Source organism: Centroberyx affinis, unplaced genomic scaffold (assembly GCF_046629955.1).
Source record: "Centroberyx affinis isolate AG114_WGS23_722 - 3 ecotype Tasmania unplaced genomic scaffold, CSIRO-AGI_Caff_v1 ptg004352l_1, whole genome shotgun sequence".
In the NCBI taxonomy this organism is placed as follows: Eukaryota; Metazoa; Chordata; class Actinopteri; order Beryciformes; family Berycidae; genus Centroberyx; species Centroberyx affinis.
Window position 1 is genome coordinate 245,686 of NW_027282050.1, and position 24,712 is coordinate 270,397.

The window sequence follows — 24,712 nt, forward strand, 5'->3', positions numbered from 1 at the left end:
AAGATGACCATGTTGTGTTAAGCCCCTGCCTCTCAGGGTTGATCTGAGGCTCTGTGGGTAATCTCGTCAACAGATCAGAGATGCTGGGACTGAGCATAAGGCCGGGCTACACCACCCCGAGCCTAATGGGATTGGCCACCATCGCTAGAGGGGCTGCCATGATTAGCCTGCTTGGAAGCGTTTGGGGATTTAGATCTCAAGCAACCTGCCCCAGGCAATTAGCGCTACATGCTTAGGTTCAGTGTGACGTGAGCGTAATGCTCAGTACCTCAGGACAGGGCCGGCATCTGACATGGCCGAGGCAGGGTGAAATGGAAAGTGCAACTCACCTATTGTATGTGCTCCTAATACGCAAAGTTTATGATTTGAGTTTTGTAAATAAAGTATACAAAGACTGTTGGGCTATAAATTATTTCTAGCAGATTCTACAGCGTAACTGTGCAGAAGTATTTTTCCCAGGTGGGATTTAATGCTTGCAAGGTTTAACTTGTTCTAATGAGAGCAATATGTTAAGTGTTCAAACTCAGGCAACAAATACTTTATAAAATGGATTTTGCCTGCAGAAAGACACTATTTGCATCCTATGTGAAATTTTCTAAAATAATGAGTTGGTATTTTGACTATCTTTCACGTGTCACTCTGCTGCCACTCTTCAAAAGTCCCAGTCTGTCAATCCGTTAGAAACCCTCTGAGCCTATTTGACCCTGACGTCATTAAAATGGATCTCAGACTGGCTGGCCGCCTGAAGGACAGACCCAAGCTCTGTTAGACCTGCTTCACCTACAATAAACATACAGAATACATAGGAAAACAGTTGCATAATTATGGAATCAAATGAAAAGTTTACAAAACGCTTCAAAAGAGTCCAATTACTTCCAATTATTTTCATATTATACCATTACAGTCCCAATCTGTCTATATGATCATTGTGTGTTTAAAGTTTTGGGGGGGTGGGGGGGTTTTAGAATAAAAAAAGCTTTGTGAGGTGATTTAGATGAAGATTTGGAGGCTGAATGAACTTTCTCACAGCTGGGTGTGGCTCCAGAAGCCTGATTAACAGATAGTATCCTCCTGCTGATGTGGTGAATGGCAGCCAAACACATCACCGAACACACCAGCGATTGCTTGATTAAACAAGAGACACTTGAGCTGCCTAAAGCCTCGCCATAATCACCTTGATATATTAAACCTAACCAGTTATGCTCAGGCAGGTCATTATTTAAAATAATTAATGCATTGATTAGCAGAAATTTCTATGTCAATATACTTATAATATATAGTCTTCACATAACACATGAGTGGTATTAATATGATGTTTATATCTTAAAGTATTAAGGAGTTATAGTAGTTTCAAGAAAATCTGATTCTCTCATTAATATGCAAATTTAGGCTGTAAGGTGCTCCAAAATCTAATCTTCACTTTCAACCCTTATATAATAATCCCTTACAAAAGATGGAAAATGCTATTTTCTGACTGCAGTGAGTTTAAACTTACAATAAATTTAAAGCCACAATTCAAACTTTTTTTTTTTTTAGCTATTTATAAGCAAACAGATGTACCACAGGCTCTTAGAACAGCTTTTACTTGGTCTGACCGTATTGACAAGGAAGGAAAAAAAAACTTTGAACAAGAAACCCTCAGGAATATGTATATAGTATGATGCAAATCCCACTTAGGAAACACAGATAATCAGATCCAGAATCCAGAGCTCAGAGGACACTGACTCCTCTTTAATTTGGGATTAAGGATTGCACCAAACAGTGTCTCTGGCTGCAGATCTTTTAGGGAACTCAATCCAGTGGGTGGAATGCACAGTGCAGATTGGTTTGTTGGGAATGCTGGCAGTCAGCAGATACTGCCGTTGGCCAAGTGGCTGAATGGAAGAGAGGGGGGAGAACGTGGATCGCTGATTCAAGAGATGCCAAAAGTAGTGATGCACATTTCTCTGTTCTGTCAATCTAACATGTGTCTTTAGCCCCAGAAAACAGAAGTCAATGGAGAGATATGATTTCATATTTAATTTTGTAGCAAACACCCATTCTACTGTCTATTTTTAAGGTCAAACTGAGTCAAGTTTATTGTACACAACATATTTAGCAAATCTGTGAATGGAGCATATGTTGTCGTTTTAGAATCCAGTCCCCTAAATCTATTGGTATGACACTGACACTGACTGGTTGTCTCTCCTAATTGCTCCACTCATGTAACACATTATAACATAACATTAGCAATAATAATACTAATGCTAATAGCATTAGTATAGCAGTTTTCTTAAAGTTCTTAAAAAGTCAAAAGTCAGCTATAGTAAATCAGAAAACAAACAAATTAACAATACTAAAAAAAAAAAAAAAAAAAATAGCCATTAGTTAAATGAGAAAGAAAAAAGTTTGCTTGTAATTCGTCAGGCAGGTTTCACAGTAAGTGTCACTTCTTCAGGCATGAACACACTTCTAAGTTCAAAATGGCTTTCAGTAAATGCAAAAAGCATCAGATCATTATTCTGTTGCTCTATCTGCATGCAGATTGTTCAATTCTATCCAATTACAAAAGGTTCAATAAACACAAAGCCTACTAAACCAAACTACTAAACTTCAAGTAGAATTACCACTTCATGCAGTCACTACAATATACAGTATATTTATCAATATACTACACCGTCCAGCAGGTTATAAAAGGTAAATTGAAAGCCTAATTGCTATTGAAAATAGCAATTTTCAATTGCTATTGAAAATAGCAATTAGGCTATCAAATCAATTTTCACCGCTGGGACACTAAAGTTACTAAACTAAACTAACATAAACAAAGCTTTGTAAGCAGTGTTTAGGCAAAATATAACCTAAAATATCTCATTATATTGCGCTAATTGACAGAGCAGTCTGCAGGAGCGGGAACGTACTGTAACAGTCCTGAGCACAAGGCCCACTGACCTCCATCTATAACCCTACAAGATTGACCTGCTCACAGATCAACTGCTCCAATCCTGCCACAACACACTTACGTAACATAAGACAAACGACACTTACAAACTTCTACTCTCACAGTAAGAATATCTGAATATTAGTATGTTGAACCCCATTCAGGCTGATATCAGTGAAATAACTTGGCGAACACACTTAGGTCGTGTTAATGTTCAGGCCCCATTAAACACCACGGTACAGTGACAGTTGCTTTATTTAGCCGGCATCACACCACCTGGGATTTAAACGTCTTAACCATAAGAAGTTTACGGGACCTTAATGCCTCCCTCCCTGCTCCGTCCATGTGACTGCCACTTAGAGGAGGACAATACTGAAGAGTCCAGTGGGAGTGAGGTGTGGGTTGGGAATGTGAATTGTTTTCCAATGCAACTGCACCATAGTTCTGCATGAGCTAACACACACATATACTGTATATGCACACATATATAGCACACATACACACATATATGCACACATACACAAACCCAATCAATAAATTCCAGACATGGAAAAACACCTTGATATTGTGGACTTGAAAATCTCTGATCTACTGATGGGGAGTGTTTCATTTTCCCTTTTTACATCATTGACTGTTGCCCTCACTAGGCTAATTGGATTGACTGACCAATCAGGAAGAGGCACCTCCTAAGACAGGGGTTTAAGGAGATGGAATTAAAGGGTGGATCCTGGAGTTGGACAGAGCTGCTGAATTGAGTTGACCCTTGAGCAGTGCCCATCTGACCATCTAATCGAAAAAGGTCTAAGAAGCCAGGAAGGCTCAAGCACCTCCCTCCCAATCCCCTTCCGCTCTGAAATCGCCTTTCAGCACGATTAGTGCTGTGTCCAGATTCTCTGTAGCTGCTCAGAGAGAACCGTCAAAATTTCCATTCTCGAGGATCTTGATTTTGAGGAGGACGAAGACAGCATGGGTGCAGGAGCGAGCGCCGAAGATAAAAAGTCAAAGGAGTTGGAAAAACAACTCCAGGAAGATGCTGATAAGGATTCTAAAACAGTCAAGCTATTACTGCTTGGTAAGTGGACTCTAAAGTCTTGTGGCACCAAGTGGCATATGGACCTTCAGTCCCAGGCTGCAGTGATGCCAAGATGCTCAGATTCACAGATTGTAATTTCAAAAGATTCTGTATTTTACAGGTTTAACTTTGTAACTTCCCAACTCTGATTTTACAAAACTTTCTATGGAGGTACAGGTCTGCAGAGTAGAAGAGTACTCTAGTATCAGTCAGGTGTCACTCAAGGATAAATGCACAGGTAAAAAAACATGACTCAGTTGTGTGAAAATGTTTTTAGTCGGCTTTCACTGAGCACTGACAGCTAAACCAGACGTTGAATGGTTCAAAAAGAGAGCTAATTGATGTTAAAGACCTTTGCCACAATGGAAGAAGTATTGAACTGTATTCACTGGTCAATGCTGGATGTTTCCCTCAGGACTTTATGAGCTTATTTACCGAGCTTTCCTCAAGTCTTGGACATGAGCCATCTGAGGAGGTGTAAACCCGGACTGGCACATCTGTTCACTGCTTGTTAGATATGGAATATACTCAGGGGATTTAGAGGCCTTGCAGATTATTTGTCTCTGGATAAGACTCATCCATTAGTTTATTAGAACATGAAAGATGAGAAGATAGTTTAAGCTTGTGCAACAAAATTGACAGGGCATTAGATGGAGTAAGGGCAGCAGAGAGAGAGAGAAAGGGTTAACAGTGATCTGAGATTAAGCTCAGACTGCAAGATGTGTTTTCTAAGGCAAAACAGAAGAGTCACCTGAAGAAATAACAAAAAAACATTGAACATTATCAATATCAATCAATTTCATGTTAAAGTTAGGCAGAATATACAGGAGATATTGCAGACTTAGACTTGTACAGGTAGGCAGAGCGGTTTTACCACTGTGGAGATCTGTTTTTAAAAGTAAAAACCTTGAAAAAGAAAAGACAGTCCACTCATTGTTGAAGTTCAACTTCCTAAAAGGACATTATAGTCAGTATATATATTTTTTTATATTTGCCAATTATACTTGAAATTGTGGTGGCAAATACGTTAATTATTCAAATTTACCTAGACTACGTTGACAGCCTTGCAAAATGAAGAATGACTTTTCAATTCTAATGGAAGGACGTTGGTACTTAAAAGCCTTTAGCCTTCGGTCTAAATGAATCACGGCAGAGCAGTGATGATATGTCAAGCCGATTAGCTAACCGGTTTAGTCCAGATCCACTTGCCGAGTCTTTTGTTGGTCCCTCAACTCATAAATTACATGACGTATAAAGCGTGATTCGTCATCATAACATCAAAACCATCATCATCATTATCATCATCAACAGCAACATTTATCATAACATCAGTGTGTACTCCGAATGTGAGAAATGCAATACTCTTATTGTATTATAGTGTAAATAAACAATCACCATGCAGGATAAGATAGCTTTATACACATTCCTAAAGTGACCTTAACATCTGCGCTGTGTCTGTTTTTAATGGCACCGGTGATATGTGTTGGAAATCAAGTATTTAATGTATAAATGTATTTACCAGAAAAACTGAATCCCAGTCAACTAGTTCACCTAAAAGCAGGGCTGGCTGAATTTTCATGGCTGCAACACTGCATTATTCTTTCAAAAAATGTCAAAACACTCTGAGATTTAACAGTTACATCCATCAGATATGTGGAGGAGTTTCAAGCCTTCAGCAGCCAGTAAGAGTATCAGAGATAAGTCAGTTAGAACTGGATCAGAAAAGTTAGGAAGGGTGCCATCTTGTGGGCTTTGATAGACAGGTGGAAAGGGTTTGCCATCGAGGCCCAGGAGTCTGCAGGTTTTCATTCAAATCAAACACTTCACCTGCTGATTTCACCTGTTAGTTCTCCACATTCTGGTTGAAGGTGACTAACCAGTGAAACCAGCTGGAATGAAAACCAGCATACTCTTAGGCCTCAATGGCACATGATTGAAAACCACTGCACTAGAGCCAACTGTCATATGAAGAAGTCTCCAATATTTTAAAGCTCTTCTGTACCAAATCCTGGTACTTCTTGGGTATTTGCATGAAAAAAATACCCCTTTCTCCTTTGCAAAGAATTCTCCATCAAGGTGGATATACCAAAGAAAACTAAATGGAGTTGCTTAAAAGGAAGTTCCACCGAAAGTTGTAGTAGTAGAGTTTTTCCTACACTTCCAAACTCCTTTCAAAGTTGTTTTATGAGTTTTGAGCAACTGGCTCTCAAGAACAAGAAAAATGCAAACCTTTGATATCAACTGCATTTCCTGAGATGGTTAAAGAAACAGCCGCTTTCCCACGCTAAATATCATAGTTATGAAAGAAAAAAAATTTGATTTCTAATATGTAAACATATCTATCCACGAATTTTACTTTCACCATGTTAAGCAATTCAGTTTGTTGGTGTCACAGGATTTGCATTTTCAGCATTATCAGCTCTGAAGATCAAGGAAATTAACACTTTAAACATGTATTGGAAATTTTTAAGAAAACATCTACTTTTGCGATATAACAGCCTAAAAGTCTAAACTTTCAATGCCAGTGCTAAGCCTGAAGGCACATTCAAGTAACGAGCACAGTATGAAGGAATGACTCACAGAGTGAAAATAAAGGCAATCTAAAAATCATCACAGCCGACAAAAACCAATCCTGACGCTATCACATTACCACTTTATGACAAATGAACAAAATAAACTTGTTACTGACTGCGAGCAGGAATGAAACCTATAATAGTTTCTAGGCAGGAGTGAGCCAATAACAGGAGTGACGTGTTGAAGGCTCAAGCAATTAGCCTGTGGATAGAGCTCAGTGTGGCTTCAGCGAGTGCAGGACATCCATCTTTGGTTGTGTGACGCGGTGAATTCCCTCTGGCCTGAGCATGATCTGCTTCCTCTTTTCTCTAGCCAGCAATACAGCCACTTACAGTCCAGTACATCCAATGGTGTCACTTAAAATGTAATCATGTTAGAAATCCATGTTTGCTGTCTACAGTGTGTGTCTATTCAATGGCATGTTGGACAGAAACACAGCGGACATGGTGTCATGTAGGTGTTATGTAGATTCATTAAACTGTGACATGTATTTTAACTGTGATAACGACACGCTGAGGGACAACAGATGAAAAGTTGCCTGGTGGCTAAATTTTGTATATTTACATTAATATGCACTGCCCCAGTTAATTAAATAAATCATAAATCATAATCTTTGTCTTCTCTTCCAGGCGCTGGTGAGTCAGGGAAAAGCACCATTGTAAAACAAATGAAGTAAGTAAAACTAGAAGGGTATAACTGACAAACTGATTGGACTAAAATATGTGATAAAATAATAAAATAATGGTGTACACGACATGTCAGTGGTGAGGAATCACAAAGCAGCGGAAAATCCCTCTAAGCTCACTGGTAGGGAATACACACAGCAGGCCAAAATTCCCCCGCATCTCTGTCCGTTTCACTTGCAGTGAAGCCAATTACAAAGGTCAACGGGGCAAACATCCGCTTGCACTGATTTGTCAGCACTTGCCTTTGTCCAGTTAGTTACACTCTGGCAGTGAGAGCTGAATGAAATTAGTAACAGACCACAGGGTGGCACTGTGAGCAGGTGACAGTGTTCCCTCTGTGTTCATTTAGCAGTGATGCGCCACCACAGCAAGGAAGTCACCACCACTGATAGAGAACATGAGAAATTTAATTTACCACTGTAATTTAGTCTAAAACTGAAATAAGTATAGTCCAAAGAAGTAGTCTCAGAAGTAATGATTTTATTAAGATAAAAAAAAAAGAAATTTGCACTACTGGGACAAAACTAGCTGCATAAAAATGACAGAAGAAACACTGAATGATTATGTAGTTCCAGTAGATGGTAATGTAGTTTGGCATGAAGTTAGGTTTTTATAAGTAATATGTGGACATCTGACTTCAGCATAAACTCTACTTGACCCTAGTACATGTAGTCTTTTCATTTTAAGAGAGAAAATTCTAATTTTGTTTGATTGAGAATTAACTTATTTCCAGACTTTACTGTTATCAGTAGCGATATGACATACCCACCAACTCAGCTGAGCACAGACTAATTGTAGCAAAGTTTGCCAAAGATTTGTCCTCGACTGACTCGCTTCCCCCTCAACTCTCTTCCCTCTGTAAAGGATTCTGCATCAAGGTGGTTACACAAAAGAGGAACAAATGGAGTTCAGAACAATCATCTTTGGCAACATCTTGCAGTCCGCTCTGGCTATCATCAGAGGCATGGAGTTGCTGGGCATTGATTTTGGTGGACCCTCTGCACAGGTCTCATAGTACACTAAAAACATTTATACATGCATACTAGACATGCTTAACTTTTGGATGGACATAAAATCGGAATATTTAGCAGTGCAAATGCCGTGAGTGTGCTGATGCTGTTCTTTTTTTTGTTCTGTGTGTGTGTGTGTGTGTGTGTGTGCGACCACAGGAGGACGCACAGAAGCTGCAGAACTTGTCAGACTCCATTGAGGAAGGCACGATGCCTACCGAGCTCGCTGACGTTATCAAGAAGCTGTGGAAAGACTCTGGTGTGCAGGCCGGCTTCGAGAGAGCTGCTGAGTACCAACTCAACGACTCTGCTGGCTAGTGAGTAAACCACACGGCCTCCGTGTCACATACCCTGTCTGCTAGGGCTGGGCGATATTTACAAAATCAAATATCACAATATTTTAGATCGAATACCTCGATATGGATAACGAGACGATATTTTGGGGCTGGGTATTCGTGTTTTAATAAGATATTTGAGTAATGATCATTAGTAATCAGTAATTTGTAATCAGTAATAAGTAATGTGGATATGTTGAGCAGGTAAAGCCAATCACTGTTCATTTTAGCCAGAACAGGCTAATAAACTCAGAAAATTGTATCACTTAACTGCAATGCAGCCTTTAAGACCATGAAGAAGTAACATTTAAGTTATAACACAATATTACGATTACGATAACCTAAATCCCAGACGATATCTAGCCTCATATCATAATATCAATATTGTACGATATTTCGCCCAGCTCTACTGTCTACTATTGGGATTAGTATTGGGATCACAAAGTATGACAAGACTCAACTCCCGCTTAACAGCTAAGGAGCTTAAGTGAGGGGCTCCATCTTGATGTATAGATAAAGACTGGATTTGATTTCTACTTTGCCATCCACAGCTACCTCAATGAAATGGACAGAATCTGCAAGCCAGACTATCTCCCCACTGAGCAGGATGTGCTGCGATCTCGAGTCAAGACAACTGGTATCATCGAAGAACAGTTCGCCTGCAAAGAGTTGCACTTCAGGTTAGTCGCCAGCGAGCGTACCGCACGACTCTGACAGCAGATAACACTGTTTAGGCCACAAACTGACTGAACATTATCGCATCTTGATTGACTTCTTTTGACTCTCATTGATGAACAGGATGTTCGATGTGGGCGGCCAGAGGTCAGAGAGAAAGAAGTGGATCCATTGTTTCGAGGGTGTGACCTGCATCATCTTTTGCGGGGCGCTCAGCGCATACGACATGGTGCTGGTAGAGGATGATGAAGTGGTGAGTTGGGACCCCAATTCCCCCAATCATAAAGCCTATGAAGAAAGACAGGTCAGTCACTCACCTGCCCTGTTCCTCTCTGACCTTTCCAGAACCGCATGCACGAGTCTCTCCATCTATTCAACAGTATCTGCAACCACAGATTCTTTGCAACGACCTCCATCGTGCTTTTCCTCAACAAGAAGGATCTCTTCCAAGAGAAGATCAAGAAAGTCCATCTGAGTATCTGCTTCCCAGACTATGACGGTAAAGCCAACTGACGCCGCCAGCTAAGAGCATTTCAGATCCATCAAGCCTGAGTGCCTGTTAGGACAAATTCTGCCTTAATGGATCATGAATTATGCCTGCTGCGCGCTGTGCGATGACAGTCACAGTTCCTGCAGTTGCTGACTAATTTTGATGGAGGGGTGAGAATTTCAGGCTAGATGCATGGCGAGGGCATGAGGCGACATCTGTCAGTCCATCATGTGGTGAGAGAAGGTCACAGGCAGCTGCCACCAAGTCATGATTGGGCCTCGGTTAATATGAGACCAGTTCTGTGACAGAAAAATGTGTGAAAAGCAACAAATTTGTGAACGGCACTAGAATTCAAAAGACTGCAGACTGAGGTAACTAATTTGTAGAAAAATTTGTGAGCACCGTTTCAGAAATGAGCGGAGGCTCAGATTGCCCTACATGTGATCCTCTCCTCCTCTCTGATCCAAATTGTTCTGTCAAGATGAAAGACAGACTAAATGAATTAACTAGGAGTTTTCCCCTCAATGAAATTTTATTATGCACGTAATGAAATTTAAGTTGACTGACATCCAGTGATGCTCATGCAGAAGTCTCAATGTAAAGAAGGTAGGGTATTTTCAAACTAAACTTTTGAACCCTGTTACTAAAGCCACTCCCATCTTCACACCCCTAATTTCTCGTAGGCCCCAACACGTATGAGGATGCCAGCAACTACATCAAGACGCAGTTCCAGGACCTGAACATGAAGAAGGGTGTGAAAGAAATCTACTCCCACCTGACCTGTGCCACAGACACAGAGAACGTCCAGATTGTGTTCAACGCTGTGACAGACATCATCATCAAAGAAAACCTTAAGGATTGCGGTCTTTTCTAAGCAGCTTCAGAGTGAAAAAAAAAAGGTGAGAAGTGACCACATCAATCCCAGCGGCTTTGTTGATACAGTGTAATAAGGTCCAGATGTGGCCCGTCATTGGGAGGCAGACCCCTGGCAATTCAATTTAAACCTCATACAGTGTATCATATCTGGCCACCCTGTGTTGCCAAGCAACAATTTCTGGCCATAATATGAGCAAATACAAACTCATACCACACAGACAATTTAGACCCTTTGGGACTAGTGAGGATGAGGCAGATAATGAGACACATCAAGCATTCCCTGTAGTGTGCTTTCTGATGAAATGTCTCCATCAATGCCTCCCGAGGCGACAAGTGTAGCAAAAACATTTATGTATAGAGTGTAGCAAAGTGTTTTATGTATAAAGGAGTGATGGGTATCTTGAGGCTCTCGACTAGATAGATTTATGAAGTGGAAACATGCTTGAGATTTAATTCTTATCTTGTTCTACTTTGCAGAACTTCCTTTCCTACCTTAACCCCTCACCTCGCATATTGGCATTAACTGAGAAGTGTACTGATGGAGCGCAGAGGAGCCTCAGTTTGCCCAATTGTTGTGTTAATGCCATCACTTCCATGCCAAGTCCCCGTCCTCCACTGCTCCTGGCACATCATCATCGTGACAGAACATCCCCGCAACACAGTGCACCTCCAGCTGGGTTTAAAAAACAACAACTATCGAGTCACCGTATCCTTGCGGACACTCAGCTTTCTGCAAGAACGAGCCGAACACTACGAAGAAAAGTCGAGATAGTTGCTCAGTCGATCTTCACTGCTTCCTAAGATGTAACTTCTGACTGTGTTGGTTACATTTACTATTGAAACCAATCCCTGTCAAATTAATAAAAATAACCCAAGGGAAACTATTAATATATTGAATAGCAACATTGCAACCTTGTTTTTGTTTTTGAGTACAGTAGTCTCTGTGGTCTTGATATTTTAACTGTAAAAAGTTGCTGAGCAGATATCACAGATATTCCCAGTGCTTACAGTGTATCCAGATTACAAACCAAATTGTACATGTATCCTAATCTATATAGTGTTAATGTATTTCAATTCACTTACATTTTAATGTGATGAATAAATTTAAGAGGATCAAACATGGTAGAGAAACTTTGTACATAAGAGTAGATTGTTCATTATATTTTGAAAGACAAATAATTCATAAATCTATATGAATATAAGAGAAAGAGAGGGAAACACTAGAGGGATGATGCTTTATTATGAAAAGGGATTGTAAATCTACTGAGTTTGTCCTTTCTTATGAAACGTAGAGGCATGAAATAAAGATGCATTAACTTCACTTGTGTCTCTGAGCCTTCGCTACAGAATCACAGTGTCATTCAGAGAAAAATGCACATTGAAATCTGAAAACAATGCTGTCAACGCCTGAGGTTGTCATTCACGTTATCTAAGTTTCCTGTTCAAGTCAGAGGGGAAATGGCAGCGTTACAGAGGCAATAAGCAAGAGAAGACAATAAAAGGCAGACGTATCGGAGAGCTGCGGCGCCTGGAGCAGCTGCTGGGACGAGCCGAAGCACGAAGGTACGTCACAGAAGTCAACAATGCCGTTTCTATTCTGCATGACCTCCTTCCCTGCTCTATCGGCATGAGACTACGGGCCTTTACCTTTCAGCAGGCCAATAGAGCAAAAGCCTCACAGTGGATACAGTCGATTGGCACTGTGGCCAGTAGTGGTGGCATTCTGGTATTTGGTAAGGCATTTAACAGAACAAAAAGGAAGGAAGAAGACAGCTTTGTGCCATCATTTAATGGTGTTAAAATGAACAATACAACTGCAGAAATTCAAAGTGAACTAGACATGTAACTTCTGCCTGCCCTTCAGGAATATTCGCTACCATAACCTCTCTGTGGAGGAAGTGACTGATCTAACCCAGATTAAACTGGTAACAGGCTTCTTACAAAATGGCAGTATTACACCACAGCTAGGGCCGTAGGACAATAATACAGCATCTGACTACATCAAACTACTATCTGACTTGTCATTTTTGGTGTGTTTATACTTCTTCGCCCCGTATCCGGCGGATTAAGAAATTACCGCCGATAAAATGAGCCTCTGAACTGACTTTCATGCAGTTAATATTATCAGTCACTTTCAAAGTCCAATGGAATGAGCACAGATCAAGCACACTTCTCCCTTAACAATACCTTGCAAATGGTGCTGCAGTGATGTGTCTTAAGTATAAAAATATTGTTCAATACAAAGTGGTCCAGTTAAAATAAAAATAACTAGGTACACAGCTATGTTGCACCTCTCATGTTTAAACAAGGAAAACTACTGAATTCATGAGACTCCTGCTTACTAATCTCAGACACAACTGGTTAGAGTATATACATCAAAATGGTTCACACAAAATCCTTTCCCATACATAAGTTATGGCATTCACACATCCAATAGATGAAAATTCTATGTAAGTGCAACCCAAAATTCAAATAAAATATAACAAATGCAAAAAAAAGAGAGCAAATATTCAATAAAAGGAATGTGATACAGACTTACAGCTAAGAGAAGATGCAACATAAAGACAGGTGAACGAAATCTACATATCAGCTGTGAAACTTTGCGATGAAGTAATGGATTTGATAAACAGGCAGATTGTTTTGGTCCTGGTGCGTAGCACTGTGACAATCTAAAGATGTGACACTGGATTTGAAAGAAGACAGAGGGATTTTACCCCCCCCCCCCCCCCCCCCCCCCCCCCCACTGATGCAAAGACCTTAAATACGACAGGACTCCGGATGAACTCACAGTGATCGTTTCACAAGCCTTTCCCACTACTCACTCCCCCTCCCCAGTATGCTCTGCATTGACTATGGTAAAATCTAATAAGAAAAAAAAAGTGATCATAGTAACAAGTCCCCAAATTGTAGAATTTAGGTCCTGCATGCAGCATGGCCACCATCTCAGTCCTTAGCAACACCTACTTTCCAACTCGCCCACTGCAGACAAGACATACCGGCCCAGAGTCCCGATTCTCCTCCTGACACCTACACTGCAGCAAAACAAGAGAATCATTAACACAGTAAATAATATATGAATACTGTAAATAATTGATCTGACAACTCATTTGTGAATAAATGCCCCTCAAAATGCATTTTAGACAATCACTGAGTGTAACCTTCACCAGACAATAAGCTGCTTGTTACTAAAAATCACAAGGAACATGAGTCATGTTCCCCGGAGCAGTGCAACAGTCTGCCGCGGTAAACTTTTGGCTTTCAAAACGTTACTGTGTTGCCACATCTCACCAGTGATCTAAATAAGATGAAATGGCTGCAGTGCAGTTGTGCTGAAAATGAGTGTGCTAACCTGCAGGGCCCGGAGCTTCAGTACAGCCCACACTCCTTCAGGTTGATCTTGATGATGACGTCGGTGACAGCATCAAAGACAAACTGCACATTCTTGGTGTCCGTGGCACAGGTGAAGTGGGTGTAGATCTCCTTGGTGTCTTTTCGTCTGTTCAAGTCCTCAAACTGGCACTGGATGTAAGCCGCTGCCTCTTCGTATGTGCTAGCACCTGCAGCAAAAACAGTCAGTTAGAAAAAGAGAAAACCACCGTGAGGAGGAATTGTAGATAGAGGAGAAAATGAGCTACAGGAGAATAATTTACAAATGTGACAAAATCCTTTGAGCATCTCTGGAATGAAAGAGCTCATGGTATCTCATATTTAACCATGTGGGTGAAACACGCCAAAGCAAATCAAACATGCCAGAAAAATCTATGAACAATGTCGCGCAAAATGGGCTTTTTCAGAAATTCACAATCCCCTGTGTTTCAGATCTAAAAATAGGTGTAACTGTCAAATCCATCATGAGCATTAGAAAGGCCTGGGTTATCAAAACTGACATGCAACAAAAAATGGGCTAAATTATTCAGAGGTAAAATGGTTATCTACGAACTTTAAATACTGGTGTACTAGGCTGCTCCTTGTTTGCTGTATAGAGGATATGTTCAGGTATAAATAACATGACTATTTAGAACAGGGCTTTGTTAATAAATTCAACATATGATAAAATAGCTCAACAGCAAACCACACAGATGACAGCCTTTGTCTGGGCAGTAAAAATATCGCTAGTTTAAGTATGCGCATAATTAAGAGATTTTGTACTTAATGGTGAGAAGGAATTTTATATTCAAAGCTCATTTTACAAAGAGCGCAACCACAAAACTGCCTTTTGCTGTAGAGAGAATAAAACCTACAGTATCTGATAACAGCATGAGGCCCCATTCCCTTTCATCTTTCAATCAAGTAAAATAAATCCAGAGAAATCGTTACGCATTTCCAAGAAATAAATGCTCAAATACAGTAAATGGATCTAAATATTTCCTTTGATCAAGACAGTGAAGGACCCAAGACACACACACACACACACTAACCATCTCCCATAAAAACTTCATTGAATTCCTAAAGCACAAGTCGGTTACAGTGTGTCTCACCAGAATACTCGGGGTAGCAGATAGTAAGTGGACTCCTGCTGATCTTCTCTTCAAACAAGTCCTTCTTGTTGAGGAAGAGGATAATGGAGGTGTCTGTGAACCACTTGTTATTGCAGATGGAGTCAAAAAGCTTCATGCTCTCATGCATGCGGTTCTGAGGAAAGAGGAGAGAGTCTCACTTAACCTCCTTACCCATCCAAAATAAATAAAAATCAAACCATACATGAACATATCGCAAGATTAAGACCTAACACAGTCAGTATCACCTAGATATGGAATCAAATTGAGCCACAAAGAGTAGAAACAACACCGCATCCACCAGCAAACCTTCATCCCTTACCATCTCCTCATCCTCAGCCAAGACAAGGTCATAGTCACTGAGCGCTACACAGAAAATGATCGCAGTGACGCCCTCAAAACAATGGATCCACTTCTTCCTCTCTGAGCGCTGGCCCCCCACATCAAACATCCTGGAAACGGAGACACATGCACACAATTACTGGGGATGCGGTCATTTTAATGTAACGTGTCCTCCTTAAAATCCAGTGCAAAAGCAGAGTTCACAAAGCCACACACACACACACAGCAAGCCGCTGACCTCTCTCTGTTATCGTTAGCGCTGTGATATCATGCTTGTCTAAGCTGCCTCTGCCTCCACCTGGGGCCCTCGGACACAAGCTGGAGCTACACTGAGCTATTTAATGGAGACAAAGATGAAAGAACGCAACGTGCTCCAACATCAGCGCTTCCTTTAATAATCATTAGTTGGGAAATAATGAAAACATTGTTTCCAATCGTCAGCTAATGACTATCAAAGGAAACGCTGTGTTGCTCACATTAACTTTCATCGAATAAAGTCTTGTGTGAAGCCATTAGGTCTATAATGAGGATATCTAACTGCTGAGCAATAAACCAGCCCAGGCAGGCTTCTAGTAAAGCTTGATAACAAACAGCATGACTAACTCTGACCATTCTGCAGGAGGGATACGAGAGAGAAGTGCGCTCTACTAACTTGAAGTAGAGTTCTTTGAAGGTGAAGTGGGTTTCTACAATGCCAGTGGTCTTCACACGCGTCCGCAGCACATCCTGCTGAGTGGGGACGTAGCTCTGCTGAGAGATCCTCTCCAAGTCGTTCAGGTAGCTGAAGGGCAAACGCACAAATACATGAGCATGACCCAAGAGACACTGCATACACAACACACTGCAGCTTAAGTTCGCACGGGAAAAAATAACAGACGACCCAAAGTGGAAGCTACAGGCAGCTCCCAATATGTGCTCCGTGAGGACAGATGTGCCCATTGTTGAAACTAAATCCTGTTGTTTTTTTTTTTACACCACATGGTAAAAATGTCACCAGGGAAAACTAAGCAACTCAATGACTAAATAACTGCACCTCCAAAAAAGACAAAAACACTGCAATGCAGTAAAATGTTCTATGTACAATCAGGTGTGTTGAACTGGAGGACTTGCTCTGCATTGCTCTGCAGACAGACAGATAGCTGAGGACTCTGCAGAATGATACTAAATATGGGTTCATATTTTGATGGATGATAAACACTGGCTGCTTGTGGGTTGAGTGAAAACAGAGAGTAAGCCCCGACTAACTTCACTGGTCGCTCTAGTCTGCAAGTGTGAACAAAGTGCGCCTACAGCCACGACACGTCTGCTGTTTTCAAAACAAAGAACATGTCCTTCACACTGAGCTACTTTCTTTCAGGGCGTGTGTGATATAAACGCTACAGAAACACAAAACCTTGGCTTTATCTCGGTCTAATGGGTAATACTAACCTGGCACATTTTAGTAATAGTTTTGGGTGCATTTTTCAATTAACTTTGCCAGAAATATTAAGCACTGGTTGAATAGAATCTGTAACAAAAAACATTTTTTATTAACTGACATCTAAAGCAGCTGTAAATGGACAGAAACTCAGACATTTTCCAGCTGTCAGTTTCATCTTCATCGCTCACTGCTCTCAGGAATGTCATCAGCTGTACTGCTATGTTCAAAACAAGCTGACACAAGAACCTGAAGAGCAAGACCCATCTTGTCTCCCTGCTGTTCCTGTGTAAAAGTTACACACATGAATGAGGAAAACTACTCTTACACTTACACAGTGGAAACTGTCATACTCCTTATGCCAATTTAAGAGCAAGAGCTTGAAAATGGATGATGTAGTTCTTAACGTCACTGCAAAAATGTCCATCTTAATAAGTTACCATGTCTTTAGTTTTATTGAAACAAATTAGGTAATTCCACTTGTTTCCAATGCAGTTTCACTTGTTTCAGGACTTTTCACAAAGTGCCAATATGTTGAAACAAGGCAGAATAAGTCAGATAACTCCACTAGTATCAAGAAAATGACACTTGATTCAAGATAATTGAAAACGTTGATTTGGAAACAAATGAAAGACTAAATATTAGATAAACCGACTTAAGATATTTCTGCAGTGTTGTTTTTCCTAATGGCAGAAAATGTAATTTCTGCTTTGAATCCAACTTGTAGTCACACTGCGGTCATATGTAAATTGATTCATTCAGCATCAGCATTCCTGATGTTGGCAAGCCCACAAGGGCTAATGTGACCGAGGGAACAGAGTCCTTACTATGAGGCAGAGTCATTGAGCTGGTACTCTCTGGATCGATTGAAGCAGTCTTGAACTCCGTCATCCATCCACAGCCTCCGAATCACTCCGGTCAGCTCTGCTGACATCACGCCCTCCTCCGCCGAGCTCGCCAGGGCAAACAGCTGGCGGGCATCGTCCTGGCAACAAAGACAATACCTGTTGTCACTGTATAGTTTTTCTCATGCTGATTAATTTCATGATGCTGTGCAAAGCTGTAAGTAAACAAGCACTGAGCTTGTTGAGAACTACTGAAACTTGGCTCTCTGAATGTCATGTTTCATTGCAGTCTGAGTCGAGTCAACGTACCGCCCGAGTAGCATCCCCAAATTCTATCTTTAACCGGCCCATTGCCCTGATGATGGCGATGATGGACTGGATGGTGTTGCTGTACACCACCACTTTGTACTGCTTGCACTCCTCTTCTGAGTATCCATCTTCATGAATGATTCTGAAAGAAGCAACAGAAACAAACACAATTCAAATTGGATTTTAGTTCAGTATCAGACTGTGCAACACTGTGACAATGTCTCTAACAAATGCGGAACAAATTAGATATTTGAAAATGTTCATGCAGCACTGTTATTAGTGTTGGAATTTGCGCTTCAGTGAATATGCAGCATGCCTAATGTGGGAATCCGGGGGAGTCTATTCAGGTCCTGCCAGGCTACTGCTGGCCTCTGTGACCATTGTTTAGCATGTTATGTAAAGGGGTGCTTCCTCCTCTGCCTGAGCGGAGCAAAATGAGGCTCCTGCTCCGCTTCCACAGCATTTCCACAAAGATGAACCCTGTTTGTAATCACAATTCTTCCTGCACCATTAACCTCCAACAAGAGCGCTGCAATTGGAACAGAGTGGGTATGTGTTTTGTCGATGTATCACAAAAATAGCGTCAAAGTTTCCAGCGGGGATGTGAGTTTGAGTTTGATAGCATGCCATTTGGGCTGTTACCAGGATAGTTGTAACTTACTTCATCTGCTTTACTATTGTGCTTTTCCCAGATTCCCCAGCACCTGAAAAAAAGAGGCACAACAGTTACATGAGGCAGCGATTCCAGGAATGACAGAAACTACAAGAGACTAGTCCACGTCTCTTTATTCTTATATGTTCATACCAGTAATAGCATTTAATCCCTTCAAAGAAAAGACTAAGAAGAAATACTGTGTCATACATAGTATATAGTCACTTATTCATAATGGCTGAACTTATTCTGAACTCATTTCATCATGCTGAACGTGGTGCATATGTTTGCACCAAGACACCAAGATAAAGCAGCCTTGTGATGTATTGTAGTGGCAGACATTTATGTGGAGCCACAGTGAGCGAGTACAGCCATGAAATCCTCCCTTGCATGTAGCAGCGTTGCAACTATTTGATGCACCAGTCAGGGATTTGGATGTATGAGCAAGTAAATTCTGCCTCAAGAATCAAAACTCTCCCATTGGCTCATATTTATAGCACAGTGTGTGTGTGAGCCATAGGAAGACGCATGAACACCAGTATCATGTGGAAGATTCTGCAACCAGGGAACTAACCCCTTGTACGCCAGCGCCTAGAGCCTCAGAGAGATGCTGAAGCACAGCTGTAGGGCATCATGGGAAGTCTAGGAACAGTAGCAGACGCCAATGAAGTGGGCTGTTCCTTTAGGACATGACAGCTATGAAAAATTAGATAGCGTCCATCTGTGACGAGTGATAAATTGACAACTAGAGAAAATGATCTTCGAATCTCAAGAGAAGACATAGTTTTAGTTCTGCAATAAAGAGTATTTTAATTAAACAGATAAGCGGTAAACAACATTGGGGAGGAAAAACTGATTTCACCATGAGGAACCTTTATTACTGTCAGCCAAACAGGAAACAGTTGTCATGCCGCTGGCTGAGCCAATATTTTTCCACTACCCTTGGAGAGACAATCGCAGATATCATGCTGTTCTGGGCATTAGGGAGCACAGGGGGCACAAAAACACCACGAATGATTCACAGTGTCTGTTAGTAATCTAAGCAAACACCCCACACACACACACACACACACACACACACACACACACACACACACACACACATCCCAACTGGCTCTCTGACCCAAAAACCATAACTGTACAGTCAGGAAGAGACGGCTCATTTGCCAAACCTGGGAGTCTAATTTAAGAGGTGTGGAAGCTGCATGCGCATGAAACATTATACATCAAACTGAGATAAACAGAAATAAATTAATTCCCATAAACATCTGGGGTGAGTTTACACTGGCACTGGAGCCGCCTTTTGCTTAATGCAACCACAGCAATTATCAGCAACCACAGGATGGAGACGTTTTCAAGCGTTGGAATTTGAAATATGGATGGCTACTGTTTTCAGGAATAAGTCTCTAAGGAAGTATATGTTCAAAATAAGGAAATACATTTGACATTCCTGTTTGTATGTCTGTTTGTCTGTCTGTATGCTGTCAGTGTTTGTATAATTTTATGTGGACCCCAGGAAGATTAGCAACCGCTGTAGTGGAAGCTAATGGGGATCCGAATAAAGAATAAAGAAAGAAGAATTCCCACTGCCAGTTATGAATACAGATGATTTTTGTCAAGGTGGCTTACAGTAGAATAATATGTTCAGATGGCTGTCGGATAAGAATTAAATCCTTAAGTTCCTTGGTTAAGTTATCAAGAGAGATTTATGCCCAGTCACAGGCAGGCAGGCGAGGACACATTGCGGCGAGCCCCTTCCTAAACTTTCTCAGTCACCAGTTCTCTCATTCATGGCATTTTTTGGCTGAGCAGCAACCGTGGCCTCCTGCCAGCAGAGAAACCAACTTTACACAGGCATTCACAGAGTCATCCAAACCCATCTAGGGGAACGTCATGGAGTCGGACTCCAAACCAAGCCTCATTTAGCAAGAATTTTGAATGGAGATTCTATATGGATCGCTATTCGTGGTCAAAACGGGAGGCCATTTTCATTGGAAGGCTGCTCCGGCTTTCCAGCGCTGTGGTTTTGTATTAAGAACAGCAGCCGAACCCCGCTTTGTTTTTCCCCTATAACTCTCTTGTTCCAACACAGACAAGAGAGGAGGGCAGTGCCTGGAAAAATCGCTTTCCCCTCAGCTCTGCGGTCGGACCTTGAAAATGAGTGTTTCCATACAATGAGATTTTTGGCCTGCATTGTACTGTTGCACTACTCTTATCACCCTCCAGTTAATCCGCAGAGATCAGTCGGCCGGGGAGTTCATTCACGTGGGATCCATCCGTGCCCTCGCCGAACTGTTCCAATGGCAACCACATCTACCTTATCTCATGCGAAATCTATTTCAGGTTCCACACCGATCATGCCACTCAGGACTCACCCACCTAAAATAGCAAAATGGTACTTGTGCAATAATGCTCTAATCATGTAATATCACATCAGCCTCTGAACAGAAAAGTGGAAACACTGACAAAGTCCTCCCACGGTCAAGTGTTCTGGCGGCTCAGTAATGCTAGGAAGCAGATTTCCTGGCATGGTTTTGTTCAACTATATCTTCTAGATCAAGGTGCATGAAAATCAGTTTTAACATAAAGCTGCCTTGCAAAGTGAAAATGCCCTTATCAGGAATGTGATTGGGAACACAAACAGAAGGAGAAAAGCAGGAAAACAGTAATAGTAACAGTAAACAATCGCAGTTGTAAATACAAAACAAAGTATCCCACAAATAAACGAATCCCATACCTGCCCTGGACACACAGCATAATTACTGGTGCAATGGTTTGCAAACCATGGAAATCATGTTATCTGTATTTCATGGTAGTCTCAATCAACACATCCCAACACAATTTAACGGTAGATTCTGAAATGGTTCCTGGTATTGTGATTAACCATTGCTATCTGAAAAACATTAGTTATTTGGGATTCCTGTGGAAGAATAAGGTTGTATCTATCTATGGAATTCCAAAATTTTGTCTACTTCACAACATGATACACTGAAAATCTTAAGGGAATTTGTCTTGGCCTAACACATAATTTTCTGTTTCTACAATGTGGAAATGTCTTCTTAGGGGCCGACCTGACACTGACACTTCCTACTTGTTCTCCTATCACAAATGTACATGTTATGAGCAAAATGGAAACACCTACATGAAACTCCACATTGTGAAACCTTCTGGTGACTCTGCTGTACCGGTGCAGAGTGCATTTCCTGCCACAGGGGGTTTTGGTCCACCCATCTCTTAAATCTCAAGTCCAATAATATCAGTGGCATGAGAACTCTAATTGCCTTCATCCCAAGGGGCATTTATTTCTTAATATGAGAATTGTTATGTAAGCTGACAGTGTCCCAGCCAAAAGGCTGAGAGCAACATGGCAGCTGGCTGTCATAAGGTATGATGAGTCTAAGTAGGCCTATTTGGACTAGGCCTATATTGGACTTTTGGGCCCATGGTGCAATCATTTGGCTACAAAACACTATGATTATGCTGCACAAGCTGTTTGGAGAAGTTTGAAGGACATTTTATGCTTTGTTTGGAGCTATAAAAAGCCCCGTTAACTTCAAGAGTTTGGCAGAAGGCTGAGATGTAACTACAGGGCCGAACCCGCTGTGTGTTTGGTGATACAAGGAACTTCAGTGGAGTTTCGATTAACATAGGGGTGAGTAGATAATGACTGAATGTCTCATTCTGTGGTGAATTATTCCTTGGAAGTGCTCGATGAGTAGCTTTATTTACAGTAGAAACTGGCTCACCTCTAGCAGGTGGCTGACCTGATGATATGGGACAGACAATGTCAACAAAGCTCAGACAGGAGCGCCTGCTAATCGGCCCGGCCCATAAAAATGGTGCGTCCTGCCTGGACTGATGTCATCTGATCCCACTGGCACATACCCAGTTATTCTGTTCTGGCATGATTGGAAGCTGAAATCTGGATGCTTTGAACTGTGGAACAGGCTGTGGCATCAAACCAGGAGGCCACCATCTTTATGCGCCTGGTCCACTGTGATAAAAAACTACATGAAAATCAACTTCAAGAGCCCAATCCTTAATCTAAAAGGCAAACAAAACTGCTGGTTAAAATGATTATGGATACAAGCATTTCTTTCTTATTTTCCTAGTGACTAGGCCTTTTAAATTCCTGACAAGAGCCGGCAGTATGTACAGGGAAAACTTGAAGCTGGAAAAGTTTTGTACACACTGGAGTAAAACTGGCCTGCATGTTACAATGTAATGAGAACATTGTAAATGGTCTCCTGTGCAAGTATATGCCCTGCCCTTCAACAATGCAGAACCGATACTACTAAAGGAAGAGAAATGGGCTGAGGCATAAGGACTTGTACTTTCATTCCCATTACTAATACTTTATCTCCCACTTCTGCCAGTAAGGTCAGTTCAGAAATGATGATCCACAGCAGCCTAAACCAACAAGAGGAGGAGGAGTGTGTAGTGAAGTGAAGAGCAAAAACACACACCAACTGCTCATTGTGAAACTGATTTCGTGCATTAAAAAAATTATGACATGGCGAGTGTGAAGGGATCCATGCCCGTGCTCTTACCAAGTAAAAGCAGTTTCACTTCTCTGGATGCCTTTTCTCCATCTTCCCGTAGATTTTTATCAATCATTTTACTCCTCTCCACAGCAGCTTTGTCCTCGGCGCTTATCGTGCAGCCCATTTTTGCGTTCAAATCAACTTCTACTTGCGGCTTGTCGTTTCGGCAGAACTGCTCATTAAGTTGGCGAAATAAGCGGCTTTGGTCGGTGTGTGAACTTCCCCAGCCAGGCACGGGGAAGGGAAAGGCGTTGGCACTGGACGCTCGTCTCGCCAACTAGACCCACATGGGAGTTGATGTTGATCTCACGCAGCTTCAGTAGTTACAGGACTGTCTGTCGAGTTCATCAATTTTGCTTTGCAGCGAAATAAAACCTTCCCTAATATGGTGAATTTTGAATTGTTATATCCAACTTGTCCGTAGTTGTGGAGTCACCGACAGCCATCCAAAACCCCCGCAAGAAAAATAACCCCGCAAAGCTTTCAGTAGAAAGAGTGAGAAATTGGCGCTGGTGGTAATCATCCAGCGTTTTCACAGAAAAATGCTCAAGAAAAATCCCCCGATTTTTTTCCCCATCAGCCAGGTTGCTGTTGCGCAGTCGCGCGTTATGTACAGCTGATCCAGATGCAAGAGAAGAAAACGGCGTTGAAAGGGAAAATTGATGTTTCCTAGGCCTGCTGGGAAATGTAGTCTCTTCGAAACTACAGACGAGACATAATTATGTTCACACGTCGCGCACACGAATATTTCCGAAGGCAAGGCTAAGCTGAATACTCCTCCCAGGCTTTCAGTTAATGGGCATATTTCCAGTAACTTAATCGAAGCTGTAGAAATATATCTGCAAGTTTTCACCACAGTTTCACATTCATTTGCAGGCTCTCGAGTCTTTGCAGGAGTTTTGTGTGGTGTGAGAGCGCCCCCAGTGGAGCCCACACTCAACTACAGCTATGAAATTGATTGCGGCATCGATCCGATCATATGATATGGCAACAGGTAAAGTCAAACGACAAATGTCTTTGGTTCAGATGATCAAATGTTGATTTGGCTCATTTTAGACGGCTTTGGGTCATGGGGGAGATGTGAGGATCGCCTAATTAGAAACTTAGATATGATAATATCCAGTGATTGGCGGTAAAGAAAAAGGTGGGTGAACCATGACCTCCTTTCGATGATCATTGTAAGGCAAACTTCCAGCAATATGAGCAAAAATCAACTATATTCTAAGCACGAAATTATGTTTTGTCCCCCCAAAGTACCATAAGGTAATTATCTAATAGCTTACATGAGTTTTACTGTACTAAATATGATGAATGATGAATCACTATGAATTTGCCCCATAAAGATCTGTCAGATAAAAAAAGTGGATAAACTCTTTCCTCCAAATAATAAGGTAAACTGGGATTTAGTGGGTTTGCCCTCTACTACATGATAATATCTAGTCTTAAACGATAGAAGATCTATGTTTTTTTCT

The 24,712-nt window shown here is 41.4% G+C and overlaps 2 protein-coding genes across 2 annotated transcripts; one reads left to right on the plus strand and one right to left on the minus strand.

Annotated features, from left to right (window-relative positions):
* The first annotated feature begins 3,883 nt into the window (after nt 1–3,883).
* Nucleotides 3,884–11,444, plus strand: gnat2 (guanine nucleotide binding protein (G protein), alpha transducing activity polypeptide 2). Its single transcript, XM_071543581.1, has 9 exons — nt 3,884–3,989; nt 7,193–7,235; nt 8,114–8,255; nt 8,419–8,576; nt 9,146–9,274; nt 9,393–9,522; nt 9,615–9,768; nt 10,443–10,658; nt 11,113–11,444. Exons 1-8 carry the CDS (start codon nt 3,884–3,886, stop codon nt 10,631–10,633), a joined length of 1,053 nt encoding a protein of 350 aa, XP_071399682.1. The 3' UTR covers nt 10,634–10,658; nt 11,113–11,444.
* Nucleotides 11,445–13,395: 1,951 nt separating this feature from the next.
* gnai3 (guanine nucleotide binding protein (G protein), alpha inhibiting activity polypeptide 3) lies at nt 13,396–23,840 on the minus strand. Its single transcript, XM_071543564.1, has 9 exons — nt 23,247–23,840; nt 18,706–18,748; nt 18,045–18,186; nt 17,718–17,875; nt 16,126–16,254; nt 15,454–15,583; nt 15,114–15,267; nt 13,985–14,192; nt 13,396–13,667 (listed from the first exon to the last, which is right to left on the minus strand). Exons 1-8 carry the CDS (start codon nt 23,362–23,364, stop codon nt 14,002–14,004), a joined length of 1,065 nt encoding a protein of 354 aa, XP_071399665.1. The 5' UTR covers nt 23,365–23,840; the 3' UTR covers nt 13,396–13,667; nt 13,985–14,001.
* Nucleotides 23,841–24,712: the final 872 nt, after the last annotated feature.

Bases quoted from the DNA above. Each gene is read 5' to 3' on its own strand.
- gnat2 (XM_071543581.1), top strand. From the start codon at position 3,884: ATGGGTGCAGGAGCGAGCGCCGAAGATAAAAAGTCAAAGGAGTTGGAA. The intron at 8,577-9,145 runs GTGAGTAAACCA...TGCCATCCACAG, and splicing joins CTCAACGACTCTGCTGGCTA to CTACCTCAATGAAATGGACA. The intron at 9,275-9,392 runs GTTAGTCGCCAG...ATTGATGAACAG, and splicing joins TGCAAAGAGTTGCACTTCAG to GATGTTCGATGTGGGCGGCC.
- gnai3 (XM_071543564.1), bottom strand. From the start codon at position 23,364: ATGGGCTGCACGATAAGCGCCGAGGACAAAGCTGCTGTGGAGAGGAGT. The intron at 17,876-18,044 runs GTACGTTGACTC...CTTTGTTGCCAG, and splicing joins TTGGGGATGCTACTCGGGCG to GACGATGCCCGCCAGCTGTT. The intron at 15,268-15,453 runs GTAAGGGATGAA...CTCTTTCCTCAG, and splicing joins TGGCTGAGGATGAGGAGATG to AACCGCATGCATGAGAGCAT.